At 39.9% G+C, this 27,365-nt stretch overlaps 2 protein-coding genes across 6 annotated transcripts; both read left to right on the top strand.

The window, feature by feature from the left end:
• The first annotated feature begins 691 nt into the window (after positions 1-691).
• Positions 692-12,553, top strand: LOC104451011 (probable LRR receptor-like serine/threonine-protein kinase At1g56130). Its single transcript, XM_039316127.1, has 25 exons — positions 692-868; positions 2,437-2,620; positions 2,695-2,766; positions 2,993-3,064; positions 3,169-3,240; positions 3,361-3,432; positions 3,922-3,990; positions 4,093-4,164; positions 4,355-4,426; positions 4,511-4,582; positions 4,678-4,749; positions 5,222-5,293; positions 5,385-5,431; positions 5,710-5,728; positions 6,316-6,378; positions 7,458-7,502; positions 8,212-8,276; positions 8,963-9,336; positions 9,418-9,616; positions 9,691-9,861; positions 10,225-10,343; positions 11,050-11,260; positions 11,349-11,580; positions 11,687-11,837; positions 11,991-12,553. Exons 1-25 carry the CDS (start codon positions 763-765, stop codon positions 12,372-12,374), a joined length of 3,087 nt encoding a protein of 1,028 aa, XP_039172061.1. The 5' UTR covers positions 692-762; the 3' UTR covers positions 12,375-12,553.
• Positions 12,554-24,175: 11,622 nt separating this feature from the next.
• Positions 24,176-27,337, top strand: LOC104452396 (kynurenine--oxoglutarate transaminase 1). 5 transcript variants are annotated; one of them, XR_005552314.1, is made up of 7 exons: positions 24,176-24,497; positions 24,594-24,724; positions 24,828-24,913; positions 25,010-25,104; positions 25,476-25,572; positions 26,947-27,101; positions 27,218-27,300. XR_005552314.1 is itself a non-coding variant. In XM_039316122.1 (6 exons), exons 1-6 carry the CDS (start codon positions 24,316-24,318, stop codon positions 27,317-27,319), a joined length of 693 nt encoding a protein of 230 aa, XP_039172056.1. In that variant the 5' UTR covers positions 24,176-24,315; the 3' UTR covers positions 27,320-27,337. The 5 variants fall into 5 exon arrangements, 4 of the variants coding, with proteins under 4 accessions (XP_039172056.1, XP_039172057.1, XP_039172059.1 ...); XM_039316122.1 differs by lacking the exon at positions 26,947-27,101 and having other exon boundaries at positions 27,218-27,337; XM_039316123.1 differs by lacking the exon at positions 27,218-27,300 and having other exon boundaries at positions 26,947-27,195.
• The last annotated feature ends 28 nt before the right edge of the window (positions 27,338-27,365 follow it).

The following is a 27,365-nucleotide window of genomic DNA, read 5'->3' as shown; positions in this document are numbered from 1 at the left end:
AAAATATCCACATCAGCCCTGATCGTATCATGTAGGGCACACGGTGTCCATGTCGGCGATTTTCAATTATGGTCGGATGTACAACATTTGCAAATCATCAATGAGTTTAGGACTAGAGTGCACAAGTTCGAGAACCTACCAGCTTGCAAGTCGCAGTACTTTTTGTGCAATAAAGTGACTTTTGGCCCAAATACGGATGCATAACTAGCGACAACATTGCCTAAATTGAGTTTATCAGTATTTCCAATTGCTGGTCCTAATATATATAATGAGGATTTACTATGTGATTCCACAACCTTTCGTGCGTGGAGGAGAAGTTTTCAAATGGGTACTCGATCTCTTCTTAATTAGATCTGCAGCTATGCCCGGCAAAAAGAGCTAGTATTCGTTTTTATTTGGTGGTAACAAAAATTTCACTCTTCTAACAGGGAGGAGTCTCACCGGTGTGAAACGAGCATGAGACACTTGACCCAGATAGAGCTTAGCCAATTTCTCGTCCGCGGTCATCGACCATAATTTTCAAAGGCTGATTTCAAACATTTGTACGGCACGAGAATTTAGTGAAAGTAGGGCAAACAGGAGGAGCATTTCTGATATTTATCTCAGTCACCACTTGGTTTTCTCATCAAACTATATCTACGCATATATATACACATATCTGGGAGCGCGGTTGGTCAGACTTGACATGGTGGCTTTCCAGCTCTAAGGCTCTCTCTCTCTCTCTCTCTCTCTCTCTCTCTCTCCTCTCGCTGTGGTTGAACAATGACAAATTCAAGGGTGATCCTTGCCTTGCATGTAGCAGCTTGCATACTACTTGCAGACGTCGCTCGTGCTCAGAGCCAGAATGCTACGACCGACCCTTCTGAAGGTACAACATAAACCCTCTTCCCCTCTTTTCTCTCCGCGTGTTCGTGTGTGTTTAACGAGTTTGCTGTTCTTAAAGAGTGCGCAAGATCGTGAGCATCCTTCCTGATGATGAAAATCATCTCCTTCCTGCTAAAGTATGATTACCGTTGATTAGGTGACGGCACCGTTATCCTTCCACGAAGGACGGTGTCCTCTTACTTAACCAAGGCAACCCGGTAATCAGTTTGCCCCGTTTTGCATGAAGATTCTTGCTTAGTCCTCGGTGGGATTTGCTGGCATAAAGCAAAGCAAATCCCTAAAAGTGAAATTCTTTATATATTTAAAAAATAAAGAAAGAAATACTTTTGAATGATATTAAATACCTAAGTATAGATGATCACCTGTACGGTTAGTTATTACTAAATAAATTTTATTAAAATATCACCAAATAAAATAAAATAAATCATTTTTCTGAAAAATGATTTCTTGGAAAGTATTTTCTTTTTTCATAAAGTTTTCTCCTAGACAAATGCACCATAATTATCATTTTATTATCAAGAAAAATACTCGATCATACATAGACTTCTTAATTATATGGAATGGCATAGGATCAAGTATTATGTAGTTATATGCATATGCATCTTTTTCTACAATATTTGATTCAGTAGGTAATAATCTCACCTAGCAATATCACATATTCATGTTTTGAAATTGATGTATTTCATATAATGTTTTGTGTATTGTATTTTTGCCGCTGCTGTTATGCATTGTTTATTTCGCCTATACCTTGAATTAAGGTCCTCAACTTCTCACAACTCTACTTGAATACAGAGAACCACAAACCATTTAAATGCAAGATGATGGGTCAATTAATGTTGAAATACAGCATTGGGGTGGTTATTTTCCATTTTTGAAATTTAATAGATCCTTCTAGTAATATTAATAAATTTTATTTAGAAAATTTTTATCATACCAGTGATTAGCTATATTTGAGTTTTGTAATTTCATTTATATATTAATGCATATATATTAGTAATTTAAAAAACACACTTTGAGGACTTGCTTTCTGCCAGCAAATCCCACCAAGAGAATTTTCAAGGAAACCTGGTAAACAGGTTTCCCGATTGCCTTGGTTAAGTGTGGAGATCTTGATGTCTCTTACGGAAGAATAATAGTGCTGTCACATAATCACTGTCCAATGGAGACTACACCCCTTTCCTCTTTAAAACATTTTGCGAACTTATCATTACCTCGCTTTATTATCCGGAAAGCATTATGTTATGGGATTGCAAGGACGTCTGCGGTCCCACTTTCACCTTTACTTTTATTTGACGGCTTGTTGTATAATCAAAAAAGCAAAATTGATTCCCTTAAAACCATGTCTGGGAATTGTGAAGACGCTTCTCCATATGAGCGGCTGTCCCCGTTTGTACAATTCAACTGGATGGACAGCATGTGAATACCTGTATTCTTACTTGCACTTAATTGTCTAAACCATTCTCCATTTACTTAAGGAAAGAATCATATACCAATGCATTTAGTTTTGAGCATGAAGCTAAACAAGAGTCGATGACGGTTATGTGAATGTAGTGGCGATTCTGAACTCGATATGGTCAACATGGAGACTCACATCACAGGCGCCAACATGGAACATAAGTGGAGAGCCATGCAGTGGAGCTGCGATTGATGCCTCCATTTCCTTCGATGATTACAATCCTTTCATCATATGCGACTGCTCCTTCAGCAATTCCACTACTTGCCACATTACACAGCTGTACGTATCAATAGTACCACGGCCACCATGTGCGTCTCTCATCTCATGACCGGGTGGCTTTTCTTTGGTTGCAGCCGAGTTTATGCACTGAGCGTTGCTGGTCCTATCCCTGATGAGTTATGGAACTTGACTTACCTCTCCAATCTGTATGTATTGGTCCCATTCCACTTCTTCTGTCTTTTCCAGTGGTTTCTCATTTCCCTAATATTAGTATGGTGTGCCATGTGTCATGCCTTATAATTAAGCAACACTCAGTTGGAGCCCGTCTACGCAACACTCACGCTCTCATTTGCTGAAGCCCCATTACACACCAAGGTTTCAAAATCTTACGTAGTTTTCCATTGTTCTGTTGGTATTATGTACTTTATACAGGAACTTGGCCCAAAATCTCTTGACTGGTTCCTTGTCTCCATCCATTGGCAACCTAACTCGCATGCAGTATCTGTGAGCACAACTCAATTCTAGTCTCAAAATTTATACGATTCTCCGCTCCTTTTTTTAAGCATTTTTCTTTCTTTCCTCATGCTTAGTCTGCTGCTTTACTTCAGGACTGTGGGCATCAATGCATTATCAGGGGAGCTTCCACCGCAACTTGGGCAACTTACAGAGCTATTGTCATTGTAAGTAACAGTTCCAGAACAGGATTTGTAATGTCAAGCAGAAGGATTCAACTGAATAAGGTCCATTGGATGTTCAGACAAATGTTCAATGAAATTTGACATGCAAGTTTAATATTGTAGGTCCTTTAGCACCAATAACTTCAGTGGCTCTCTGCCATCTGAACTTGGAAATCTGTCCAAATTGCAGCAACTGTAAGTCCTACCTGCTTAACATTCTTAAACATGGATTTTTCCTTTTTAAAATATTTGCAGGTATTGGAGTTTGGCATGGGCCAGTTTTGTCGAAATAGGTGGTAAACGGACTAAGTAAATTTTTTCATGCATCCTTTCCAATTGATTAGTTTCTTTTATCCTTTCTGACTTGCAGTAGCATGTTGTTGTTACTATCATTCTGCCCATCATCACATTGCCTAACTCTTATACCTCATATTTCACTTTCACTGTCATCCTCTTGTTGACATTTCAACTACTAGAGACTCCCGCAATGTTTGGCTGTGAACTTTCTGGGGGTAAACCTTTTCAAGTCTCTTGGATGTTGTGCAAATGTTCCATGACGCTGTCACCCTCTCCTCTTGACATCACTTCTGCTTTCGACTATTCAAAAGGACAAACTATTGAGTTATTTGAGTTGCGTTAAATTAATAAAATTCCCTTGGCTGACGAAAGTCACTTATTGTGCAGTTACATGGGTAGTTCCGGAGTCAGTGGTGAGATTCCGTCAACATTTTCCAAGCTTAAAATCTTCAAAGAGTGTGAGAGCTTCATTCCTCCTTTGATACTAGAAAAAAACTACTAACAGGAAAAGCTTTGTGATATGATTTCTCAGGAGAAATACCTTTTTTCCGGTTGCAGGTGGGCATATGATAACAACTTCACTGGCAATATACCAGAATTCATAGGAAATTGGTCGCAGCTTACACAGCTGTAAGGCAATATATACGTTTGTTTTTCGTATAACCATGCCTAGGACTATGAATCTCTATCTTTCACAACAGTTTGTAGGCTCTGGAAATTGAAATTCGACAAATTCTATAACATTAATTCTGTATTATGTTATCATTAAACGGTACATGATAAATTTGTCCAATTTTTTCTCAATTTGTTTTGTTTATAGGTTTCTCCAAGGAAATTCTTTCGAAGGTTCGATTCCTTCGACATTTTCCAATTTAACCGCTTTGAAAGACTTGTGAGTGGCCCATGTACTTTCTGTTTCTGTGCTTGTGAAAAATAGCCTTGAATAAACTGACAATGAGTTGAGTACATACTGCAGGAGAATAAGTGATGTATCTAATGTGAGCTCTTCACTGGAATTCATCAGGAATATGAAGAATCTGACTATTCTGTAAGACATTGTGATTCTGGAGCATGTAGCAGACTTTCTTTTTCTTTCTTTTTCTCTTTTGGCCCGTATGAATGGGCTTACTCAATTGTTTCCAGGGTACTGAGGAATAATAATATCTCAGATTCGCTCCCATCAGATTTTTCAGGATACCAGAGTTTATCTCAGCTGTAAGTCGTTGTTTCGGTTGAGATTGATTGAAAATATGCTGAAGTGTGGTTGTCTTTCATTATCATCAACCTGGATATTGTTGTTGCCATTTGCATTCTGAATATATATTCAGTGACTCAGAAGCAATATTTGAAAGGGATGAATAAGTCACCCTTAATTAATGGTTTATAATAGTAGTTACTAAATGATATGCACTTACTTAATATCATCTGGATGATCTGTTTTAATTAAAGACCATCTTGTGCCCTCATTCATAGTACAGTACTTCAAAGGAGCATTTGCCTCCACAATTCTTCCCTAACTTCAATTGACAAGATGTTATATTTATTGGGTATTGTGATGTTTCTCACATGTAATCAGCTTGATCTTCCTGAAGGCATATTTTTTATTTTTTATTTTTAATTCAAACTTCTGTATCTTGTTTACTCAATTCATTCATATAGTAACTTTGTTGCGTCTATAATGGACCAGGGACTTAAGCTTCAACAAGTTAACGGGACAGATTCCAGACTCTCTTTTCAATTTGAGCTCACTCACTTACTTGTAATGCACCTCTTCTGGATTTCATACGTGTTCCTACAAATATGTTCTCTTTGTTAATGCTTTGCAAATCTCTTTTTGCTTCATTTCTCAGGTTTCTTGGAAACAATAGTTTGAATGGCACACTGCCCGAACAGAAAAGTGCATCCTTCGTAACATGTAAGAAACACCTGAAAGATCTCCATTGCATAATAACCATAATGATGCTCACAACTGTCACTGATCCATTGAGAAGAGCATGAAGTTACACACAAGTTTTTCTGGGCACTTATGGAGTTTGAATGCAAAGAGGATGTGCAGTCAAAATATTCCATGTTCCGTCATAGGTTGAAGGTTCATAAAGAGGATATAGCTATTTAAATAAATTTTTCTCCTTTGCCCTTGATAGCTAACTCAGTACTAAATATAGTTTCTTTGAGAGTCATCTATTTTGCGCCTGTGAACATGGAGAATACTGTAACATCCTCGGCCCCACTGTATAATATTGTCCGCTTTGGGTCACCCGCCCTAACGATGATGAACCGCCATCCCAGGGACCCAACCCTTATAAGTTAACCAAGACCTCCCTCCCTAGGTGATATGGGACAAGAGAGGAGGCTGTTACACTCTCCACCTCTTAATAGAACAGCGTCATCGCTATGGCCCCACGGGCATCAGAACAGCATTCGAGCTGTGGTCCCACACGCGGTCGGGAGTCGGCTCTAATACCACTTGTAACATCCCGGGCCCCACTGTATGATATTGTCCGCTTTGGGTCACCCGCTCTGGCAATGATGAACCGCCATCCCAGCAACAGTCTTTTCCCTCACGGCTTTAAAACGCGTTACACAGGTTAGAGGGATCCAAACCTTATAAGCTAACCAAGACCTCCCTCCCTAGGCGATGTGGGACAAGAGAGGAGGCTGTCACAAATACAGTCAACCTTTTGTTGTTTGACATATCACAGCATGCTACTTGATATTGATAGACGATTAACCAACCCCATTGGTTAACTAAATGACATCTCTCCTGTGCCATTTTTGCAGAGACGTTTCATACAATAACTTGATGGGAAGCATTCCTTCTTGGGTCAGCAATGATTTACAACTGTATGTATTTCTGCCATTTGAAAACAGATAATTGATACTTTTAGGGCGCGCATGGAATTATTTCTGTTTTTTTGTTCCGAGAACAAACAAAAGTGTTTGTTCCGGGGAACAATTTTTGAACAAAAGAACGCGTTTGGTAACGTTTGGTCCGAGAATAAAAAATGAACAAACACGTTTGGTAAATTTTATTCTTTTTTGTTTCTTTTAATTTTTTAAACATTTTTATTTTATTTTTCATGTTTTCATTTATTTTTTATTTTTTTCTTTTTTTTCGGCCGGTCACATGGCCTCCGCGACCGGCCGATGGGGCCGGGCCTCGCCCGCCACGGCGAGGCTCGCCGGCCCTCGGCGTCGCCGGCGCGGGCAATGCCGAGCCTCGCCTTGGCTAGGCGAGCTCGGCCTCGCCATGGCTGGGCGAGCTCGGCCTCGCCATGGTGGGGCGAGCTCGGCCTCGCCGGATCCGGCGAGGCCGAGCTCGCCCAGCCATGGCGAGGCTCGGCCTCGCCGGATCCGGGCGAGGCCGAGCTCGCCCGGCCAAGGCGAGGCTCGGCGTCGCCGGATCCGGGCGAGGCCGAGCTTGCCCAGCCAAGGCGAGGCTCGCGTCGCCGGATCTCGGGCGAGGCCGAGCCTCGACGGCCGGTCGCCGGCCATGGCCGAGGCTGGCGAAAGAAAAAGAAGAAAAAAAGAAGAAAAGAAGAAGAAGAGAGAGAAGAGAAATGTTTCTTCAAGAAATGTTTTGAGCAAGAAACAACAAATTGTTGTTTCTTTTTTTGTTCTTATTTCGTTCCGTAAACAAAAAACAAAAACAGAAACGCAACCAAACGCGTTTCTGTTTTTTTTTGTTCCCTGAACACTTTCCGTACAGAAGTGTTCCGGAAACACTTTTTGGAGTGTTTCCATGCACACCCTTAGTTAGATAGCTTAAGTGAGGACTCTTCTTTTGCACTTTGTCAATCTTTTGTTGCTCAAGGGGTGCTATATAGTACTTGAAGTCTTTTTCTAGCTACAGGATGAGCTGTAAATGTCCCAACTTATTGAGAGACTTACGATCACAACTTTTTTCACAATGCATTTTGCAGTAATCTGGTTGGCAACAACTTTACATTGGACAACTCTAACACTAGGTAATTGCCCTAGCGATTTTTTGCTTATGATGCTTGAGTGATCATAAACAGTAATCAATTCAATTGAAAAAGGTTAGCTGATGTGTCCTCAGATCTGTCTTGAATGCCTACCTCACTTTACAAGGATAATCACCAACCCCACCACCCTGCTGGGCATTCTGGATGTTAATATATCAAATTTGTCCTTTGTCATATTAATTCTATTAATTGAGATCAGACACATGCTGAATTTACATTAAGACTGACTCACAGTTGATTGCTGAGTTTTCTGCTTGGAACAAGTAAATCATTTAAACACTGCCTAAAAAAGAACTGTCATAGGTAGTGACTTTCATATGATTGTCCTCATTCATAAGCCATTGTGGATGTCAGTTATTTGAAAACTGATACGTTAGTTTTACCGTCTTTTAATCCTCGTAATTGATGCAGTGGAGAATCAGCAATCCTGCAAAACTCAGTATTAGCATTCACTAGAAAAGCATGCAGTTTGAACTATGACTTGGAGATGCTATCACCGCTTCAATGATTTAAGAAGTTTTAGCATTTAGTTAGCAATTGAATCTTCCATGAAGATATCTTGAATGTTTCAGTGAAAGTCATAAAATAGAAAAGGAATTTTCCTTGCTATAGAAGTATCTGCTCTTGATTTACCCATAAGTTCATACTGCCATACAAGTCAACTGAGTAAAATTTTCTCCTTTTATCTTAGCCCTCTTCCTCCAGGATTAAACTGTCTTCAACAGAATTTTCCTTGCAATACGGGGAATGGAATCTGTAAGTCCATGTAACCTTTTCCCCATAATACGTTTCCTTTTGCTGAATGCCTCGACAAGGGGAGGACAGGAGATTGAGTTTCCAGTTACCTTAGATATTCTACATGCTTGCATCCTGATACGTGAAGTGAATGGTAACTTTAAATGTAGTAGAAGACAGAATGGTCGAACTAGTTTGTTCCAGTAAGTTAGATTAGGGGTGGTAGTTCAGCGGAAGAGAGGAAAAATTAAGGTTCGAGTTATTATGCTAGGTTATTTTCTTAGAAAGGGGACAGCTATGTAGTTTTGATGTCTCGTTGTCAGCTCTTGCCACAGACAGAGATATAAGGCAGGCCGCTTAATGTTCAATAATTGCCTCTCTAGGCTTCCCCTTTATCTGTGATATTTCCCTCGAAAGGCCCTTACTTCATTTTCATTAGTACTTTGTGGCATCTCCTCACTAGATTGTGAGAGAACTAATTTATTATTACATTTACAACTGTATATTATGATGCTATGCGACAGACTGTAGGAAGTAAGTTTTGAAGATAAGCATGTGCCATTCATATATATAGTTAAATCGGGCTGATTATGAAAATTTAATACGTACAGAGTGCATGTCCTTTGGCAGATAATTCTTGTCCATTATGTTACGAAAGCACCTTTCACAAACTCATCACGATCTGCTCTTTTATGTTTGCCATGCAGATTATAATTTTTCAGTAAAATGCGGTGGCCCTCAGATTACTTCGTCCAGTGATATTGTGTATGAGAGGGATAATATCAGTTTCGGTCCTGCTACCTACTACGTGACCGACTCAGAGAGGTGGGCAGTGAGCAATGTTGGTTATTTCACGGGAAGCAACAACCCCACCTATAATGCTTCCTCGCTATCCCAGTTCACCAACACTTTAGACTCAGAACTGTTCCAGACTGCTCGGGTTTCTGCTTCATCTCTACGATACTATGGATTAGGGCTGGAGAATGGAAACTATAATCTTACCCTCCAGTTTGCTGAAATACAAATCCAGAATACTGAATGGAAACGTCTTGGGAGGCGTCTTTTTGATATATACATACAGGTAGGGCCATGCTTTACCAGGCTTCTTGTTTTACTAAGAAAGGTCATGGTCAATTGCCAATGCCATTTGTGCTTATTTCAGGGAAACCTCGTTGCAAAGGATTTTGACATACAGAAAGAGGCAGATGGTGCCTCTTTTACAGCTGTCTCAAAATTGTATCAGGCTCGGGTAACAGCAAACTATCTTGAAATACACTTCTTTTGGGCTGGAAAAGGGACTTGTTGTGTACCAAAGCAAGCGACATATGGACCGCTAATTTCAGCCATTAGTGCTGTCCCAGGTACTATGATAAAACCTGCTCATGCTCCCAGCACCACTTTTTAAAACATTACTAAATTGGCAGACTTTGTGCAGACTTTATACCCACTGTCAGTAACAAACCCCCAACCCCAACCCGCAAAAAGGATCACACTGGCTTGATAGTTGGAGTTGCTACTGGTGTTGGAGTGGTCGGTTTGGTGGCTGTTCTCCTGGTGTTCTATGTTGTTTGGAGAAGGAGAATGGCACGCATGATTGAAGATCAAGGTAAACCACACTATATGAAGTTTCCGATAGCTTCCCCATGATAATTTCCTATCTGTAATCTTATGTGCTAATTATGGTTTTGGATAAAAGATGAAAACAATGTTCTCCAGAGGTAAAAAGAATGAGAAATCTCCATATCAAAATGCTGCTGTCATTAAGAGCTTTTGAGCTCATTGCCCACTGGTGGTAGGAAGTGGAATTTCCATGTTTTCTAGTTGAAGCTAAATTTCATGAATGCATTTTGATTTTGATGGATGACTAATTAAGCGGTTAATATATTTCCGAAAAGTCAAAAATTAAGTGGCAAAAGGTTGTGAAATATTCTAATAGCAGGAATCTTATCTGCATTATTGTGTCTTACAGAGTTCCTTGGCATGGATGCTAGACCTTACACTTTCAGCTATGCAGAACTAAAGGCTGCTACAGATGACTTCAATCCCAATAACAAACTTGGGGAGGGAGGATTCGGCCCTGTTTTCAAGGTTTGTTGTAATGCATTAGATAACACAAAAGAGTATATGTCGATGGATTGGTGTCACAATTAAATGTCGGCAGAATTGAGGTGCTTGGCTCCTTGCAAAAGCTGATCTTATCACTATTGCTTCTTCAACTATAGCTGATGTGATCTTAGCTTGTCATAAGAACTAAGTCGATGGTTGATCTTTCTGAAAGTGTTTCTTGGAGAAAGAATAAAAAAAGAGAAGAGAAACGCATCGGTAAAGGAACAGCGATTACGGTTTCCGTACCTTGGGCCAAAAAGAAAAAGACTGGTTTTCGTGTGCTGGTTGACCGAACTTCCGATATTTAATCTGCCTTGAAAAGAAAAGCCCTTCTTCGCTTATTGCTTTTTCATTCTTTAGGAAATCATCCTTTGGCTTTGGAGGATGACTGTAATAGATCCTAAATTATGTCCAGGAAAGAAAGAAGTTCAATGGAGGCCATCCAAATATCCGTGGATAGTATAACAAATTGTTGATTACGTAAGGTTTGAAGTGAGTAATGAATGGGCAATTTTCTTGGTTATGTTTGCTAGGTCCAGATTAAGTAACATAAATTAGGTTGACCATCCTTCATTTGTCATCTATATGCTAATACAGTGTAGTTTTGGAAGATGAATGGCATTTCTTGGTCTCAAAATGGATTAAGCATTTTTTTATATTGAAGTACTGACCATATCAGTGACATTAGGGAACACTTGATGATGGGAGAGTGATTGCTGTTAAGCAACTATCTGTAACATCCCATCAGGGAAAGAATCAATTCGTGACAGAGATTGCCACTATATCTGCTGTGCAACACCGCAACCTTGTTAAATTGTATGGATGCTGCATTGATGCTGATAATCGGCTTCTTGTATATGAGTATCTAGAAAACAAGAGTCTTGATCAGGCAATGTTTGGTAGGTGACAGAATATTCACCTCAATTATGTCTTTCGTCATGTAAAAAGTGACGCTTGGACTTATGATATAGTGCCTCCACGGTGCAGGGCAAAGGACCTTGAATCTTGATTGGGCAACACGGTTTGATATCTGTCTGGGTATTGCAAGGGGCCTAGCTTATCTTCATGAGGAGTCAAGGTTGAGAATCGTGCATAGGGATGTGAAGGCCAGTAATATTCTGCTGGACTCTGAGCTCACACCTAAAATATCAGACTTCGGTTTGGCTAAACTTTATGATGATAAGAAGACCCATATAAGCACCCGTGTCGCGGGAACCATGTAAGCTCCATGTTCTTTTGTCATATGCAAACAGAGCCATATGCATTAGTACATTGACGGCTACAATTGCTAAGAATCTAATTCTGCTTTCTCATTGCTTTTGTAGTGGATATCTTGCTCCCGAGTATGCAATGCGTGGCCACCTCACAGAGAAGGCAGATGTGTTTGCGTTTGGCGTGGTGGCTCTAGAGGTTGTTAGCGGAAGGTCAAATTCAGACCCTAGCTTGGAAGAAGAAAAAATATATCTCCTTGAATGGGTACGCGCTTGAATATTCTGCCACTTGTTCAGTTGTTTTATGGCCATTTAAGAAGGAAACATCATTATCCTTCTTCCTATCATTCTTCCCTGTTAATTCTATCTATGAGGTTGCCTGATTACATTCTTGTCACTTTTTGTTCCTGCTTCTCAGGCTTGGAACCTGCACGAAACCAACCGTGTCATTGAGCTGGTTGATTCTAGATTATCAGAGTTCAATGAAGAAGAGGCAAAACGCATGGTTGCAATAGCGCTCTTGTGCACTCAAACATCACCAGCGCCGAGACCCCCAATGTCCCGTGTGGTGGCAATGCTCTCTGGAGATATTGAAGTGGTGACCGTGTCCACGAGGCCAGGCTACTTGACTGATTGGAGATTCAATGATACCACTAGCTCCTTGGCTGAGACTGCTGATAAGAGCACAGACAAGAGCCCTTACAACTCTTCATTCACTGCAAGCACTGTTGGAACTACAAATTTTTCACCGGAAATTGCAACGACACCCATGCTTGGTGAGATGATCGGAGATGGTAGATGAACATGGTTTACCTAAATGGATCTTTGCTACATCCATATCAGGCTTTATCAGTTGATTACGCCAACATTTTGTAATGTAATTAATTACTAGTACATACAGATGCATTTCCTATGTAAGATGACTCTTCCTGTCAATCATTTTTGCCATTATGCAAATTAAAGCTGTACGAACTGTCAATTTTTCTGGTAAATTTGTGAAGTATCATTTCACAACCCAAGAGAACATAAATCGGTTCACCTCTGCATGTGTCTAGTTAAATTGTGAATAACTACTATGATTTTGTTTTGAAACTTGCAAGAATAAGTGCATCAGTAATCGCATTTTTCTGCAATAGCATCCTGAAAAAAAATTGTCTGAATAATGGCAAATCAATCAATCCATCCGCATTCAGTTTTTGTATCAAATTGTCTGGATTCTTGATCCCATTACATAATCTTGGTACCATGGCACCAGAAAAAACAGGTGAAAAACTGATATGTTTCATATATTGTTGGGACCATTTTTCTTCACCTGGTCAATTTAAAGAGAAGAAGACAGTAAGATCGCCCACTTACCACAAAAGAAAAGAGAGAGGATTCTTTGGATTATGGATCGGCAAGCTGCCATCAGGCTTTGGAAGGACGTGTATAGATTGACTATGGAGAGAGGAGGCTGCACCGTGGCATCAAGCTGGTGCGAGAGAACGACCCACGCCACCGAAAAAACGATGACCGTCTCTTTACAAGAGTGAACTGTAGGTCGCTACTTTCTATATTCCACCCGTCCCACTGATTTCATACTGGGTCATATATATCGGCAAATTCAGAAAAATCCATGTTGAAGTACAGTAATAGTCCCGTACAAGTTGGTATCTTCTCCTTCATGCGCTATTCCAATCATAAATCCAAGTCTTCTTCTTTTAACATTAAGCGGAGTCAACCTCAATTAAGATTTTGTAAGTGCATATAAATAATAAGAAGTTTTCATATCTTTTTGGATGGAAACTAATGCATGTCAAAACCATACATGAGTTAAATGATTAACTGTCAGGACAACCTAAAAAAAAAAGATAACTCAGGCAAGAGAGGCAATACTGTATCGATGAGAGAAAATTCAAAGGATTCTTATCTACGATGATTATGTCATGACATTAACAAATCTCCCCCATTGGGTTCCCCATTGTCCCTTGACATTTTCATACGCATGAACGCTTTTCTCCCAATAATTTTCCATTATAGATTCAAAAAAATCTTCCCTCCTTTCAGATCCAATTCGAAATGAAGTAGACTTTCAGATATGCCACCACTTGGATGGATGAATCCGTCAATTCTAGACGTCCAATTTGACCTTAGAAAATGGAATTGAAAAGACCCCTCATCTTTCTCTTTGCCTTTTCGTCCCCAGTATCAGCAGAAGCTTCAATCAAACCATGCAAGGTTAACAAGTCTGATTGGAAGGCGAGACTTTGAACACCACACGATATTAGCCTCCGGAAGCAGGCAACTCACAAGTCGCCATACTTTTTGTAAGAGTGACTTTTCGTCCCAATTCAAATGTACAATCAGCGACTAAATTGCCTAAATTATCAGTCTTTCCAAATGGTTGTCCTGAAATATGTAATGAGTATGTACTGTGTAATTCCACAACCTTTCGTGCGGCGAGAAAAAGTTCTCAATTGGGTACTCAACTCTTCTTAATTAGAATGATTTGCAGCTATTCAATGAATAAACTTTTACGAGCAAAAAGATTACTATTGGTTTTTCTTTGGTGGTAACAAAAATTTCACTCTTCTAACAACCAAGGTTATCCACGGTCAGCAGCGAGAGTTTTCAAAGGCTGATTACGAAAATTGTACACTGCTCAATTGGAAAGCAAAACGAAGAGAGGGGGGGCGCCATTTCTGATCTTTATCTCAGACGCCACTGTCCTTGGCTTTCTCATAAAACTTTCTCTGCGCATATATAAATGTATCTAGGAGTGCCGTTGGTCAGACTTGACATGGTGGCTCTCCAGGTCTAAGGATCTCTCTCTCTCTCTCTTTTCTCTCTGGTTGAACAATGACAAATTCGAGGGTGATCTTTGCCTTGCATGTAGCAGCGTGCATACTACTTGTAGATGTTGCTCGTGCTCAGAACCAGACTCATGCTACGACCGACAGAAGCTTCCTCTCTCTCTCTCTCTCTCTCTCTCTCTCTCTCTGCGTGTTCGTTCGTGTGTCTTTAGCGAGTTTGCTATTCTTAAAAAGTGCGGATGATCGTAAGCATCCTTCCAGTTCCTGACAATGGAAATTTATCTCCCTCCTACTAGAGTATGATTAAGATTGTGACGAACTGTGATTAGGTGACGGCACTGTTGTCCTTCCATGAAGGACGGTGTCCTCTTATTTAACCAAGGCAACCGGGTAACAAGTTTACCACCTTCCCTCGGAAATTCTTTGCTTAGTCCTCGGTGGGATTTGCCTGCATAAAGGAAATCCCTCAAAGTGGGGTTCTTCTTTATCGACCCAAAAAAAAAAAGTGGGGTTCTTTATATATTAAAATAAATTGAAATACGTCCGAATGATATTAAATACCTAAATTGGCTACTGGTCGGCCCTAACAATTAACAAAAGAAAATTAAAAAAATCAAGAAATTGTCTAGGTCGACGCTGACTGCACCATATAAGATAACCGACGTTCATGTCATCAATTTTTAACCAAAATTAACCAGATGGACTACATTAGCAAATCATCAAAAGGTTTATGACTAAATTGGTCAAATTGAAAATTTTATGATTAAATTGGCCCAAGTCTAATTGGTTTGAGACTTTTTAAGTAATTTTTCAGCAATATTACACTATTAATGTTTCGATTATTTCACTATTTCATATAGTTTTATGTATATTGATGTTTTTACATTGCTGTTATGCATTGTTGATTTCGCCAATACCTTGAATTAAGGTCTTCAACTCCTAGCTCAACTTAACTTGAATGCAAAGAATCAAGAATTATTTATATGTACGGTGATATGTCAATTAATCTTGAAATACAACACTAAGATGCTTTTTTTTTTCGTTGCTATTATTGAAATTTAATAGATCCTTCTAATAACCTTAATAAATTTTATTCAATAATAGTTTTTTGGCTTTTGCTAGCATAACAATTATTTAAGTACTGTGAAAATAATAATTTATTGTGAAGTACAAATTCTTGAAGAAATAGTCCCACAACAATTTATAATAACTTCTTACAAAAAAAAAAAAACAAGTTATAATAACTTGTGATTTGATTTTTTGTGATCCATAATAGGTTATTATTCTCACAATACATTAAAAATTGTCATGTAATCATTTTTATAGTTTTTTCATATAAGTGATTAGCTATATTTGGGTATATAATTTCATTCACACACACACACACACACACACACACACACACACACACACACACACACACATATATATATATATATATATATATATATATATATATAATTAGATAACCCCACTTTAAGTATTTGCTTTCTGCCGGCAAATCCCACCGAGAGAATTTTCAAGTAAAAACGCCTTTCCTTTGGGAGGAGTTATTTCTCTAATATGTGTTCTTTCATGTCCAGACAGAGATTCCTCTTTAAAACATCCCGATGATCTTTTTTCATAGCCTTTGGCCTACTTATCATTACCTCATTTTATAATCTAGAAAGCATTATGCCATGGGACTGCATGGACATCAGTGGTTCCTCTTTCACCTCCTTATGTTGATTTAGTCCATATGGAATTCACATTTATATGATTACTTGTTGTCTAATCTTTGTTCTTAGAATATTGACAATCAAGAAAGCTAAAATGGTTCCCTTAAGACCATATGTCTGGGAAATGTAAAAATACTACTCCAAATGAAGCGGCTGTCCTCGTTTATACAATTCAACTGGATGGACAGCATGTGAATACCTGTATTATAAATTGCACTTAATTGTCTAAACCACTCTCCATTTACTTAAGGTAATAATCATGCACCGATGCATTTAGTTTGAGAATAAAGTTAAACGAGTGTGAGTCGATGATGGTTACGTGAATGTAGGGGCGATTCTGAACTCGATATGGTCAACATGGGGAATCACTCCACGGACGCCAGCATGGAACATAAGTGGAGAGCCATGCAGCGGAGCCGCGATCGGCGACTCCGTTACCTTCGACGCTTACCACCCTTTCATCAAATGCGACTGCTCCTTCAACAATTCCACTACTTGCCACGTTACACAGCCGTCCGTATCGACAGGAAAATTACCGAAAAATTTCTGAACCAGTTGCAATATTTCCAATTCAGTCTAAACATTTTGTAATTGTTCTAATCCAGTCCATCCGACGTCCGCGGACAATTTTTAATAATTTTTTAATTTTTTTCTTTCTTCTTTTTTTTGTCCTTTTTTCTCTCTCTTTTTTTTTCCTCATCTCTCATTCTTCCTCTTGCTTTGGTGACCGGCCAAAGGGGAGGACCGATCGTTGGCCAGTGGCGAGGCCACCCTTGCCCATGTCCGGTGAGGCAAGCCCTTTCCAGTGGATCGGCGAGCTTGCCTTGTAAGTGGTTGGGTGAGGCTTGCCTCACAGGATCTAGGCAAGGTCAGCCTCGCCGTTCATTGGCAAGGCGAGCCCTCGCCAAATCTAGCGGGGGCTCGCCCTGCTAGTGGTTGGGTGAGCTTGCCTTCACCCAGTGATGGCAAGGCGAACTCGCCTCTAGCCGACGACCGAGCCTTCCTTTTGGCCGGTAAGGAGAGAGGAGAAAATGACAAAAGAGAGGAAAAAAAAAGAAAAAAAGTTATTAAAAAATTATCCACCGACGCCGTCGACGTCTGCATCACTGTTGGCTGGTCAAATTTGGCCAAATAGATTGATTGACATAATTGCAAAAGGTTTAAGACTGAATTGACAAAAAAGAGTTTATGATTTAATTGGGAAAATTATAATAGGTTTAAGACTTTTTTGGTAATTTTTTCCGGTATTGACAATATCATGCACACCATGTGTGTGTCTTATCTCATGATAGCCAGGGTTGTGAAAGCCTCGCCCAAACTGGGGGAGGACCACCTTGACCTTAGTTGGCACGGCCATGAAAGCTTGGCCGACCCTAACAAAAGGGCCGAAAAGAAGAAAAGAAAAATAAAAATTCAAAAAAGATTAAAAATTATTTTAAAATATTTAAACAATTGTCAACGTCAATGCTAGCGAAGCCACATAGGACGACGAGTGTCTACATTGGAATTTTTGGCACGGCAAATCATCAATGACACTCAAGTAATCAATTTTTCAAATTTGTAACATTCAAGTAAGTGAAAAAAGTTTATAGCACTCAAATGAGAGTCGCACAAAAGTTATGTCAATTGTGCTATTCTTATCCTACATCTAAAGCTTCTCTTTTAGTTGTCATTGTCCAAGATAAGGTAACAGCAATGGGTGTTTTGCCATCTCCTTCTTCAGTTGATGTTGAAATTTGAATTGACCCCTCTCTGAACAACATCCCATTCCAAAGGATCTTTGAATCTAATGAATGCTTTCATTTTATTCCTGCAGATAATGTAGTCTTTTCCATCAAAGTATGAAGGTCTAATGTTGCTTTGTCCTTCAATGAGACCTATTGTTAGCTCAGAAGTAAAAACACTTCAAAATAACAAGCACCTTTCTCCGATAGCTAGCAAGTATCACTTAGGGAGGGTGAATAGGCGATTCTAAAGGATCTTGACAATTTAAAGCAGTATTGTAAAAGTCCATATTTGAGTCCGAACTTAAAGTGCAAGGTTCAAATTCTGAACAAAACTTCAGAAGCAGTTTTGCTATAAACAGCATGTGAGTGTGAAATATATTACAATAATAAACAGTTAGAGTTTAGGGATGAATTTGCATACAAGACTTTATAGTGGTTTGGTTAGATCAAGCCTATATTCACTCTCTTATACTAATAGTCTACTAGCTGAATTTCACTATATGATCAATCAAGAGATTACAATAATGAGTGATCACACTTAGTTAAGATAGGTCAAACTGTCTCACTCAATTACTCCTTTGGTGTTGCTTCTCAAGATTACAAATTGTAGCCCACGAAAGACGAGGGTATATGGTTGAAGTACATTCAAACTTTAGAATTCTAAATTTTGAACTTTGTCTCTTGCACGCTCCTCAACACCTTGGTCTCCTTTTATACTCCTCTATTTTTAATCTAATTGTTGGACAATCTCCAAAGGATCATCTTCCAATCTATTCGTTGGCTAGATATGTATCAAGAAGATTGAGTGGCCATTAAGTGACAAAATTTGAATCTCTAGTTGATTATGGTCACCTATATAACCAAAGTCTTGGTTTCTATAAGTATAGTTTTGCCATCTAGAAAGAATTTGTCTCCGAGATTGATTTGTCAATCAACTAAGATGTTTTGCTTTACGAAGTTGGTGTGCAAAACAATCTCTAAGATTGAGTCAATCAAATTTTTTTAAGTGTGAAAGCTGAGCCAGATCACTAGACATTATATACGTTTTGAACTTGTATCATGTTTTGAACTTGTGTCAGGATGGGAATATAAGTAGTTCTTTGAGTATAAAGATCTTCATCTTTAGTATAAGGTCCGAGCCTATTTCGCCTGAAGTAAATTCCACAATTCGGACTTGAATCTAAACAATAACGTGATTGCTACAAGCTTCTCATCCAAGAGTAATTCCATAAATCAAAATACTTCAAGATATTTATCAAACTTACCAAATATTCAAAGATATTTTTGTTAACTTCAAAATTCAATTGGAAGTTTTCTTAATAGTATCGGCAAGAGCACGATATTCAACTTTGGTGCTAGATCAAGTAGTAGTTGTCTGTTTCTTGCTACATGGTGAGATGAGTGAACCTAGAAAGATGCAATAGCCTATAGTGGAGCGATAATTAAAAGGGTCACTAGCATAGTCAACATTCGAATAAGCCCTTAACTTTAAAGTAGGTTGAAAAAATAATAATGATCATGAAACTAGGTACCCTTGACATAGCGAAGATTGCGAAGAACAATAGTAAAGTGAGTTGTATGCGGTGTGGTCATGAATTGACTAATAATGTGAATAGCATAAGCGATGCCAAAATGAGTAACGGTGAAATACACGATAATGCTAACCAATTGTCGATAAAGTATGGGATTCATAAGAGTAGTCCCATCTTTGTCATCATATTTTGCATTTGTTTCCATGGGAGTTAAGTAATCTTGTTATCAGTGAGTCCTGCTCAAGACAAAGATTCATGGTGTGTATCGCTTAAGAAAGTAATAGTCAAAGGAATTTGGAGCAACATCTAAGCCTAGAAAATAATTAAGTTGCGTGAGATTTTTCATTTCAGATGAGTGATTGAAATACTTTTGGAGTTTTGTAATGCTTTTTTGATCATTCTCGGTAATAACCATGTATCTATATATAATAGTGGCAGGATAAACCCACGAGATGTGAGCATTGTCATATGACTAGATTTAAAGCCAAGATGTTTCATGGTGGAATTTGAATTTGGAGTACCATGCATGAGGAGTCTAATTCAGCCCAGATAATGCTCAACGATACACTTTGTTAGATTGGAGTTGTAATAAGAAGGAGGTTCTATATATACATTCTCAATAGGATTGCCATTGAGGAAGACATTTTCAACACCCATGTGGATAAAGGTCACCTCTTAATGACGGCAACGGCAAGAAGACTTTGAACAGAAATGTGGCGTTCAAGTGGAACAAATGTCTCATCATAATTAATACCATACTTATGAGAGAAGCCTTTTGCTGCCACTTGAGCTTTTGTAGCATTCCACTGTACCATCCACCTTTATTTTGATCTTATACAACCATTTACAAAATAGTATAGACTTTCTAGGAGGCAAATAACTAAATCCTAGGTATGAGATTTGTCTAATTCTTACAACTCATCTATCATTATTTGCTGCCAAAGAGAACTAGTACAAGCTTCTCTATATGTTCAAGGCCCGTAAAAGAAGCAACAATATAATAATATTGAAAATCATGAAGCCGAAAGATTGTTGGCTTACACAAGTAAAGTGGCAAATATGAGAAGGAAATAACCAAGGTGAAAAATCTGTGGATGGCACATATATAGGGAAAAGTGCCAAAAAAGTCCTAAACCTTTTGTTTTTATACCGATTTAGTCCTAAACCTTTTTTTAGTACCGATTTAGTCCTAAACATTTTTACATTGTACCGATTCAATTCTTTCCGGCCAATTTTGGCTAGAGTTTGCTGACTGGACGCTAATTGGCTGACATGGCTTGATCGGCGCTAACGTGGACACCTTTTAATAATATTTTAATATTTTTGAATTTTTTTCTTTTTCTTTTTTTCTTCACCCCTTCTTCCTCTAGCAAGTCGCCGGACCTTGACGACTGGCCAGAGGCGACGGCCGGCGAGGGCGAGGCCGCCCGCCGACCACCTCGTGGGCGAGGGTCGAGCCTCACGCCGGGCGGTGAGGCTCGCCCTCACAGATCTGGCGAGCCTCGCGGCGGGCGGCAAGCGGGACGACGGACCCGACGTCGAGGAGGAACAACGACAGCTTGCGCCAGGCTCCGAGCATAAGAACGGCAGTAGATCTGTATCGGGTAATGGCAGCAACGAGCTCAGCATGGCAAGGGTTGCGGCTAGTCGACGGGGAGGCAACAGTGAGACTATGGCAGCGACAAGGCGGTGTCGAGCGTCGGAGGCCTCACGCGGCTGGGGTCTCCCTCTCTCTTCAGATTTGCCCTCCCCCAAGGCTTTTTCTCTCTCACCGTTCGAATCTCGCTCTTGGGCCTCCCACCTCGCCAGATCCGGCGAGGGCTGAGCATCGCCCATGGCCAGCGAGGCTCGACCTCGCTAGATCCGACGAGGGGCGAGCCTCACCCATGGCCGGCGAGGCTCGACCCTCGCTCACGAGATGACCAACGAGGGTGGCCTCGCCTCGCCCGGCCGTTGCCTTTGGCCGCGCCAAGGTCCGGCGACCGACTGGAGGAAGAAAAAAAAAAAAAAGAAAAAAATTCAAAAAAATTAAAATATTATTAAAATGTGTTCACGTCAGCGCCGATCAAGCCACATCAGTCGGCCGGCGTCTAATCAGTAAAATCCGGTAAAAATTGGAAATGACTGAATTGGCACAACATAAAAAGGTTTAGGACTAAAACGACACTAAAAAAAGGTTTATGACTAAATCGGCACAAAAACAAAAGATTTAGGACTTTTTTGGCACTTTTCCCCACATATATATTAGGAGTTGTCAAAGTGGGATCAGCAGAGGTACCTACATCAAGATTTGGATAAGACAAGGAAGGACACTAGATTGAAATTGTACTACAGGAGTACTTTGATGAGCAAATGGTCCGTGATCTTTTGACAATTCCAATCAAACTGCAAATAGAAAGCGGCCATGTTGTGTGGGTAAGCACACAAGCAGGGCAGCACATAGTGAATAGTGAATATCACTGTATCCGAGAATCAACGGGCAAGCAAAAAGAAGATCAAGCCTCAACGTCTTACCTCTCCCCTTGTACTCTAAGGACAGACATACGGAAGTTATAGGTCCTTCCTAAAATTAAAATTTTTACGTGGAATCTTTGCCCAAAATTACTCCCAACAAAGGAAAATTGATATAGAAGGAGGATAGTTTCAGACCCTATATGCCCCTTGTGCAATTAGAGCAGTTCAACGGTGGAGCACTTGTGCCTTCTCTACCAATGGACCAAACTCATTTGGGCACATCCAATGTTGAACCTACAAGTCTCTTAGGGATTATCTCAAATCAAGGAGATGATTGGTAATTTATCGAAGAACACAAACAAGTTACCATATCTAGCCATGGTTGCTTCGGTACTTTGGGGTGTAAGGAAAGCTGACAATGCATCCATGATGTCGTGGATATAGCTATCATCAACCTCGACAACTTTCACAAATGGAATTTTTTAGTAAGCAGAGTTGGAATGCTTCAAGCAGCTGGAAACCCCCTAAAGCTCGTGCTTTTAAGGTAAATATTGATGGAGCTATTGTAACTAGAGCGATGAAAGGGTCAACTGCATAGGTATGCCATGATATCGCCAGCGATTGTTGAACGAAGGCATAAAATCAGTGGCTTCGTCATCGGCTCTCTTCGTTGAAGCCCTCGCCTTGGTCGGATCCCTCAATTACATTCTCTCTCCTCATAATGAAGAAGACGAAGCCCCAATGCATACTCTCTCTTTTAACGATTTTGTCAAGGTAGAGACTGACTGTTTGGTCTTGGGCATCACTTTTGCAAGCCCTCAACAGCTCACCTAGGAAGCTCACGTGCTTATTAAAAAGTGCAAGGAAATTTTTATCACTCTTTCTAATGTTCAAGTATCTTGCTATCCTTAGAAAAGCCAATTTGGCTGTGGATTAAGTGGCTAAAACCCATCAAAAAAATGAGTTACCTCATGATTGGATTTCCTCCCCTCTAGCTCTTTGGGAAATATTATATGAAACGCATCTCTGGGGCCTTTTTAACTTTGACCCATTTTAATGAAAATTTTATTTTCTGACAAAAAAACAAATGGTCCACCAATCCAAAAAAAAAAAAAAAAAAAAACGAATGGTCCACTTGACCATCTAGGCTCGAGAGGTCGAAAATGTTTTTGAGCAGTTTTGTACGTGCTTATATGAGAAAGGTCGACTTGCCCTATTTGTCCCGTCCTATCTAAATATTATCATGTAAAATCTAATATCATGGGCAGAGCTCCACCTCACTCAATAAGGTCATTTTTTCCTCCATTTATAGTTGGAGGAAATTTCCTGCCTTCCGATTTGCTCGCATTGGAGCTTCCTGTTTTCCACCTGACGTATTTCTTGCTCCACTTGTCCGACTGCTGCTGAGCAGTTTTTGGATATCAAACGGACCTCCCCAGAAGGTAATTTTAATGTGGCCGATTTCCCCTCTTTTGCAATCAGTTTCGCTACAACACCCGCTGCTCTAGCTATGGGATCCCTGGGGAAGAGGGTCAAGTTGGCCCTTGCGAACAGCTTGATGCACTATCTCCCTTCAACCCTTTGACCGAGCCTAATTCTAATTGTTTTGTTCCGAAGCAAAGATATCCACGGAACGGTTCGTACTATTCAGATATTCACGACCTGTATTGTTACTCTTGCTCCCATCGGGATAAATCTGACCCCTTCCTCTGTTCCCGCCTACATATATGGGACAGGTACCCTTTTGTTGAAGGTCGTTCGAGCTTTTCCTGGGAGTATGGCATGGGTTACTTCAGCGCCGTAGCGCCTGGTACTCGAACATTGGGCCATAAAGGCCTATACGAGATCCTAACAACGTCATGGCATGCTCAATTATCTCTTAACCTAGCTATGTTAGGCTCTTGGTTTAGGGGGAAGACTTTTGAAGTCCAAGATGAGAAAGTCTTCCAGTTAGAAGAAAGTGTGATCATTGGTCCGATCTTTCCCAATTTGCAAATTCTTCCTCAGTTAGTTAAAAGAATGAAATTGGCCGATATTATGACAATACTAGGTAGCATAGATATCATTATGGGAGAAGTTGATCGTTAAAATGATAATTGATACAACAGAAGTACAAGATCTAAATTCTTTTTCTAAAGGATTTCTCCATAATGACCATGAACAGTTGCTCCTGGAGTGGCCAAATAAGGCTTGGCGGATCTTATTACTACAGAGTCAACTTGAACAATCAAAACTTGACCCGATTTGAGATGGGGTCGTTTGTCTGCTTGGCTAGTCAAGCATGGACTAGTTCATAGATCTTTGGGCTTCGATTATCAAGGAATAGAGACTTTACAAATAAAGCCTGAGGATTGGCATTCCATTGCTGTCAACCAGATATGGAAAAAAAAAAATGTAGCGAAGGTCCCAACATTCATATAATTTCAAGGCTATGCATGGTATAAACAGGAAAAGATAACCGTTGGTGCGTGCCTGGGAGCGACCGTGACGCGTGGGATAAGGTGAAGTGCGAAGGTGAACATGAAGGAGAAGCTATCGGCGGTCGCGGAGACATTCTCGCCGTCGCCGATTCAGCAGCTGTCTCACCTCGCTCAGCGCTGCAACGCCATCAACCTCGCCGAGGGCTTCCCCGACTTCCCCGCGCCTCCCCTCCTCAAGAGTGCCGCTGTCTCCGCCATCAACTCCGACTTCAACCAGTACAGGTGACGTCGGCAGCCGTCCATTTTCATTTTCATTGTCATTTTCATTTCATATAATGTCGACCACCTGTTTGATGGATTGCGGCCTCGAGTCGGCAGGCACGTGCAAGGTATTTGCGACCGTCTGGCCAGGATAGTGAAGGATACGCACGGTCTTGAAGTCGACCCACTCACTGATATCGCCATTTGCTGCGGTCAAACCGAGGCTTTTGCTGCTGCCTTCTTTTCCGGTACGTTTTCTTTCTTTCTTTCATTCTTGTTTGGTCTGTCCCGTAGCAAACTAATCCGCTTTTATATTGGCCACCACACTTAGTCCTGTCTTTACTTGGGCAGTAATCGACCCAGGTGATGAAGTTATACTGTTTGATCCTTCCTATGAGACAAACGATGCTCGCATCTCCATGGCTGGGGGAGTGCCAGTAAGTGTCTTTAGAATTATCTGTTCCTCGTGGGCTCAATCAAAGCTAAGTTTGAATAATTCTGTGTAATCTCAAGAAAGTGGGTATACATGGCAGGTTTTTTTGGGCCTTGACCCGCCTCATTGGACTTTGGACAATGAAAAATTCTTGAGGTCCTTCACCAGCAGAACTAAAGCTGTGGTATTAAACAGGTTGGCACAGAGACTGAATCGATATTTTTCCATCTGTGCCTACAATTCTGAAGTCTCAACGTTAATGATTGGATATTCTGTATAGCATTGGACTTTGAATTCAGAAATGGTGAATGGATATTTGACCATATTCGATAGTCTTTCTGGTGTATTCTTCATGTAGGCGACGCTTGTGTCCTGTCTTGAGTTTTTTGACAGAAAATACTGATATTCTATTTGCTAGCTCTACAATTGCACATAATGCACCCTCTTCTTTTGTCACTCTTTTTCCATATTTGAGAGAAATGTAAAACTGTCTATTATGTTACTTTGGATTATATCATCTACTATGAGTTGGAAATGTACCGATTTGTGTGATATTGGCGGAACAGTCCCCATAATCCAACTGGAAAAGTCTTCAGCAAGGATGAGCTTGAAGTAATTGCTACAGCTTGCTGCACAAATGATTGCCTGGTTGTCATAGACGAAGTATGAGAATGCTTTTACTATACTACAAGCATTAACTTGTGCAATTTATTTAAGGGGTAGATGTAAACTCTTGTTTCACTCTTAATGAGCGTGTTCATTTTGAGTGTAAGCTTTTGGAGCCGTGTTGTTTGTATAGTTTGACCCCTATTAATATATTGCTTACTCTTACCAAAAAAAAAAAAAAAAAAAAAACTCTTGTTTCACATCACCCTTCACATTTACTCTTAAGTGGTCAATTTTGTTCTCAACGAAGATTCATAGTTTCAGACATTTTCTTTCACATACCATTGTGGGAAATGATCGCAATGTAATGTGGTAGCAACTACAGCAAATTACTCTTGTTTGCCTTGAGAGACGATAACATAGGATCTTCCTTTAAAGTGATTGTCTTAGTCTGTTGCCAGCATTTCCATTGGAGTGACTCGTGAGTGGCTGAAGAAACATGGGAGCAGTGACAATTGATCCTTTTCAAGTCTCGTGTATACATGCTTGAACGTATAAGATATTTCTAAGCATAAGATTTCATCAACATAGTGCAATTGCCTAGTGAGCTTATCAAACTCATTTCGTTCAGATGAGATGCAATCGATGTTGCTTCATAGGATGCATCCATTAGTCTGTTGTTTCCCCTCCCCCCCTTAGTTGATTTTAATTTATTAGACTTTTTATTGTCATCTTGACATTCCTTTTCATTTGAATCATGGTCCCCAGAAGTGCTTTTACATGGAGTAGTTCGCTATCCAAAGGCTGAATGAGTATAAAATGCCACATGTTTTCAGGTGTATGAACACATAACATATGACAAGACAAAACATATATCCCTTGCCTCTCTTCAAGGAATGCAGGAGAGGACAATAATTACTTCTTCACTATCAAAAACATTCAGTGTTACAAGTGATCTCCTTCTTGTTATGCAAACATCAATCCTGGGAAGGGATAAATGTATTTGAAGTCCTAAAACTTGTCAACAAAATACAATTTAGTCTTAAAACTTTCAAAAAGTACGATCAAGTCTTAAAACTTATCATGAAAGTGCAATTGAGTCCTAAACCTTCCAAAAAGTTAAATCAAATTCTATAACTTGTCAAATTGGTCAAATCAAGTCCTTCATTGATAGCATTTTTTTAAATTTTTAGAACTTGATTGCACTTTTTGAAAGCTTTAGACTCGATTGCACTTTCGTGACAAGTTTTAGGACTTTATTGCATTTTTTGAAAGTGTTAGGACTAAATTGTACTTTTGTGATAAGTTTTAGGACTTTCAAAACACTTATCCCATCAAGGGACAAAGCTTCCACTAAGGACATACATATCAGAATACCAATTTCAAACTCTTTAGCTGTTTAAAGTTTGAAATTGGTATTTTGATGGACAGGCTGGAGGATTGGATGGGCAATTGCCTCCCCTGCCATCGCATCGGCCATAAAGAACATACATATCAGAATCACAGATTCAGCTCCAGCACCTTTCCGGGGGGCTGCATTGACCGCTCTTGAAAGTCAGCCACAATATTTTGAATCACTGAGACAAGTAGATAGAAATGCTTCTCTCTTGCTTTTAGTATACTCTGAGACCTTAATCAGTTTAAAGCATGTATGAGGATTTGAACTAAGCAATAACTGACTCTTATTCCCATTGGTGTTCAGGATTATGAGCTACGAAGAGATTTCCTAGCTAGAATTCTGGCTGAAGTTGGTTTGCACATTCGGTTTAAGGCCCAGGGTTCACTCTGTATATTTGCTTCCTGAGGAGTGCCTTCTGTCTGACGTATGCTGCTTTTTGTCACTATATTAT

This window comes from Eucalyptus grandis, chromosome 6 (assembly GCF_016545825.1).
Source record: "Eucalyptus grandis isolate ANBG69807.140 chromosome 6, ASM1654582v1, whole genome shotgun sequence".
Classification (NCBI taxonomy): Eukaryota; Viridiplantae; Streptophyta; class Magnoliopsida; order Myrtales; family Myrtaceae; genus Eucalyptus; species Eucalyptus grandis.
This window is presented reverse-complemented; position numbering and strand designations above follow the sequence as displayed.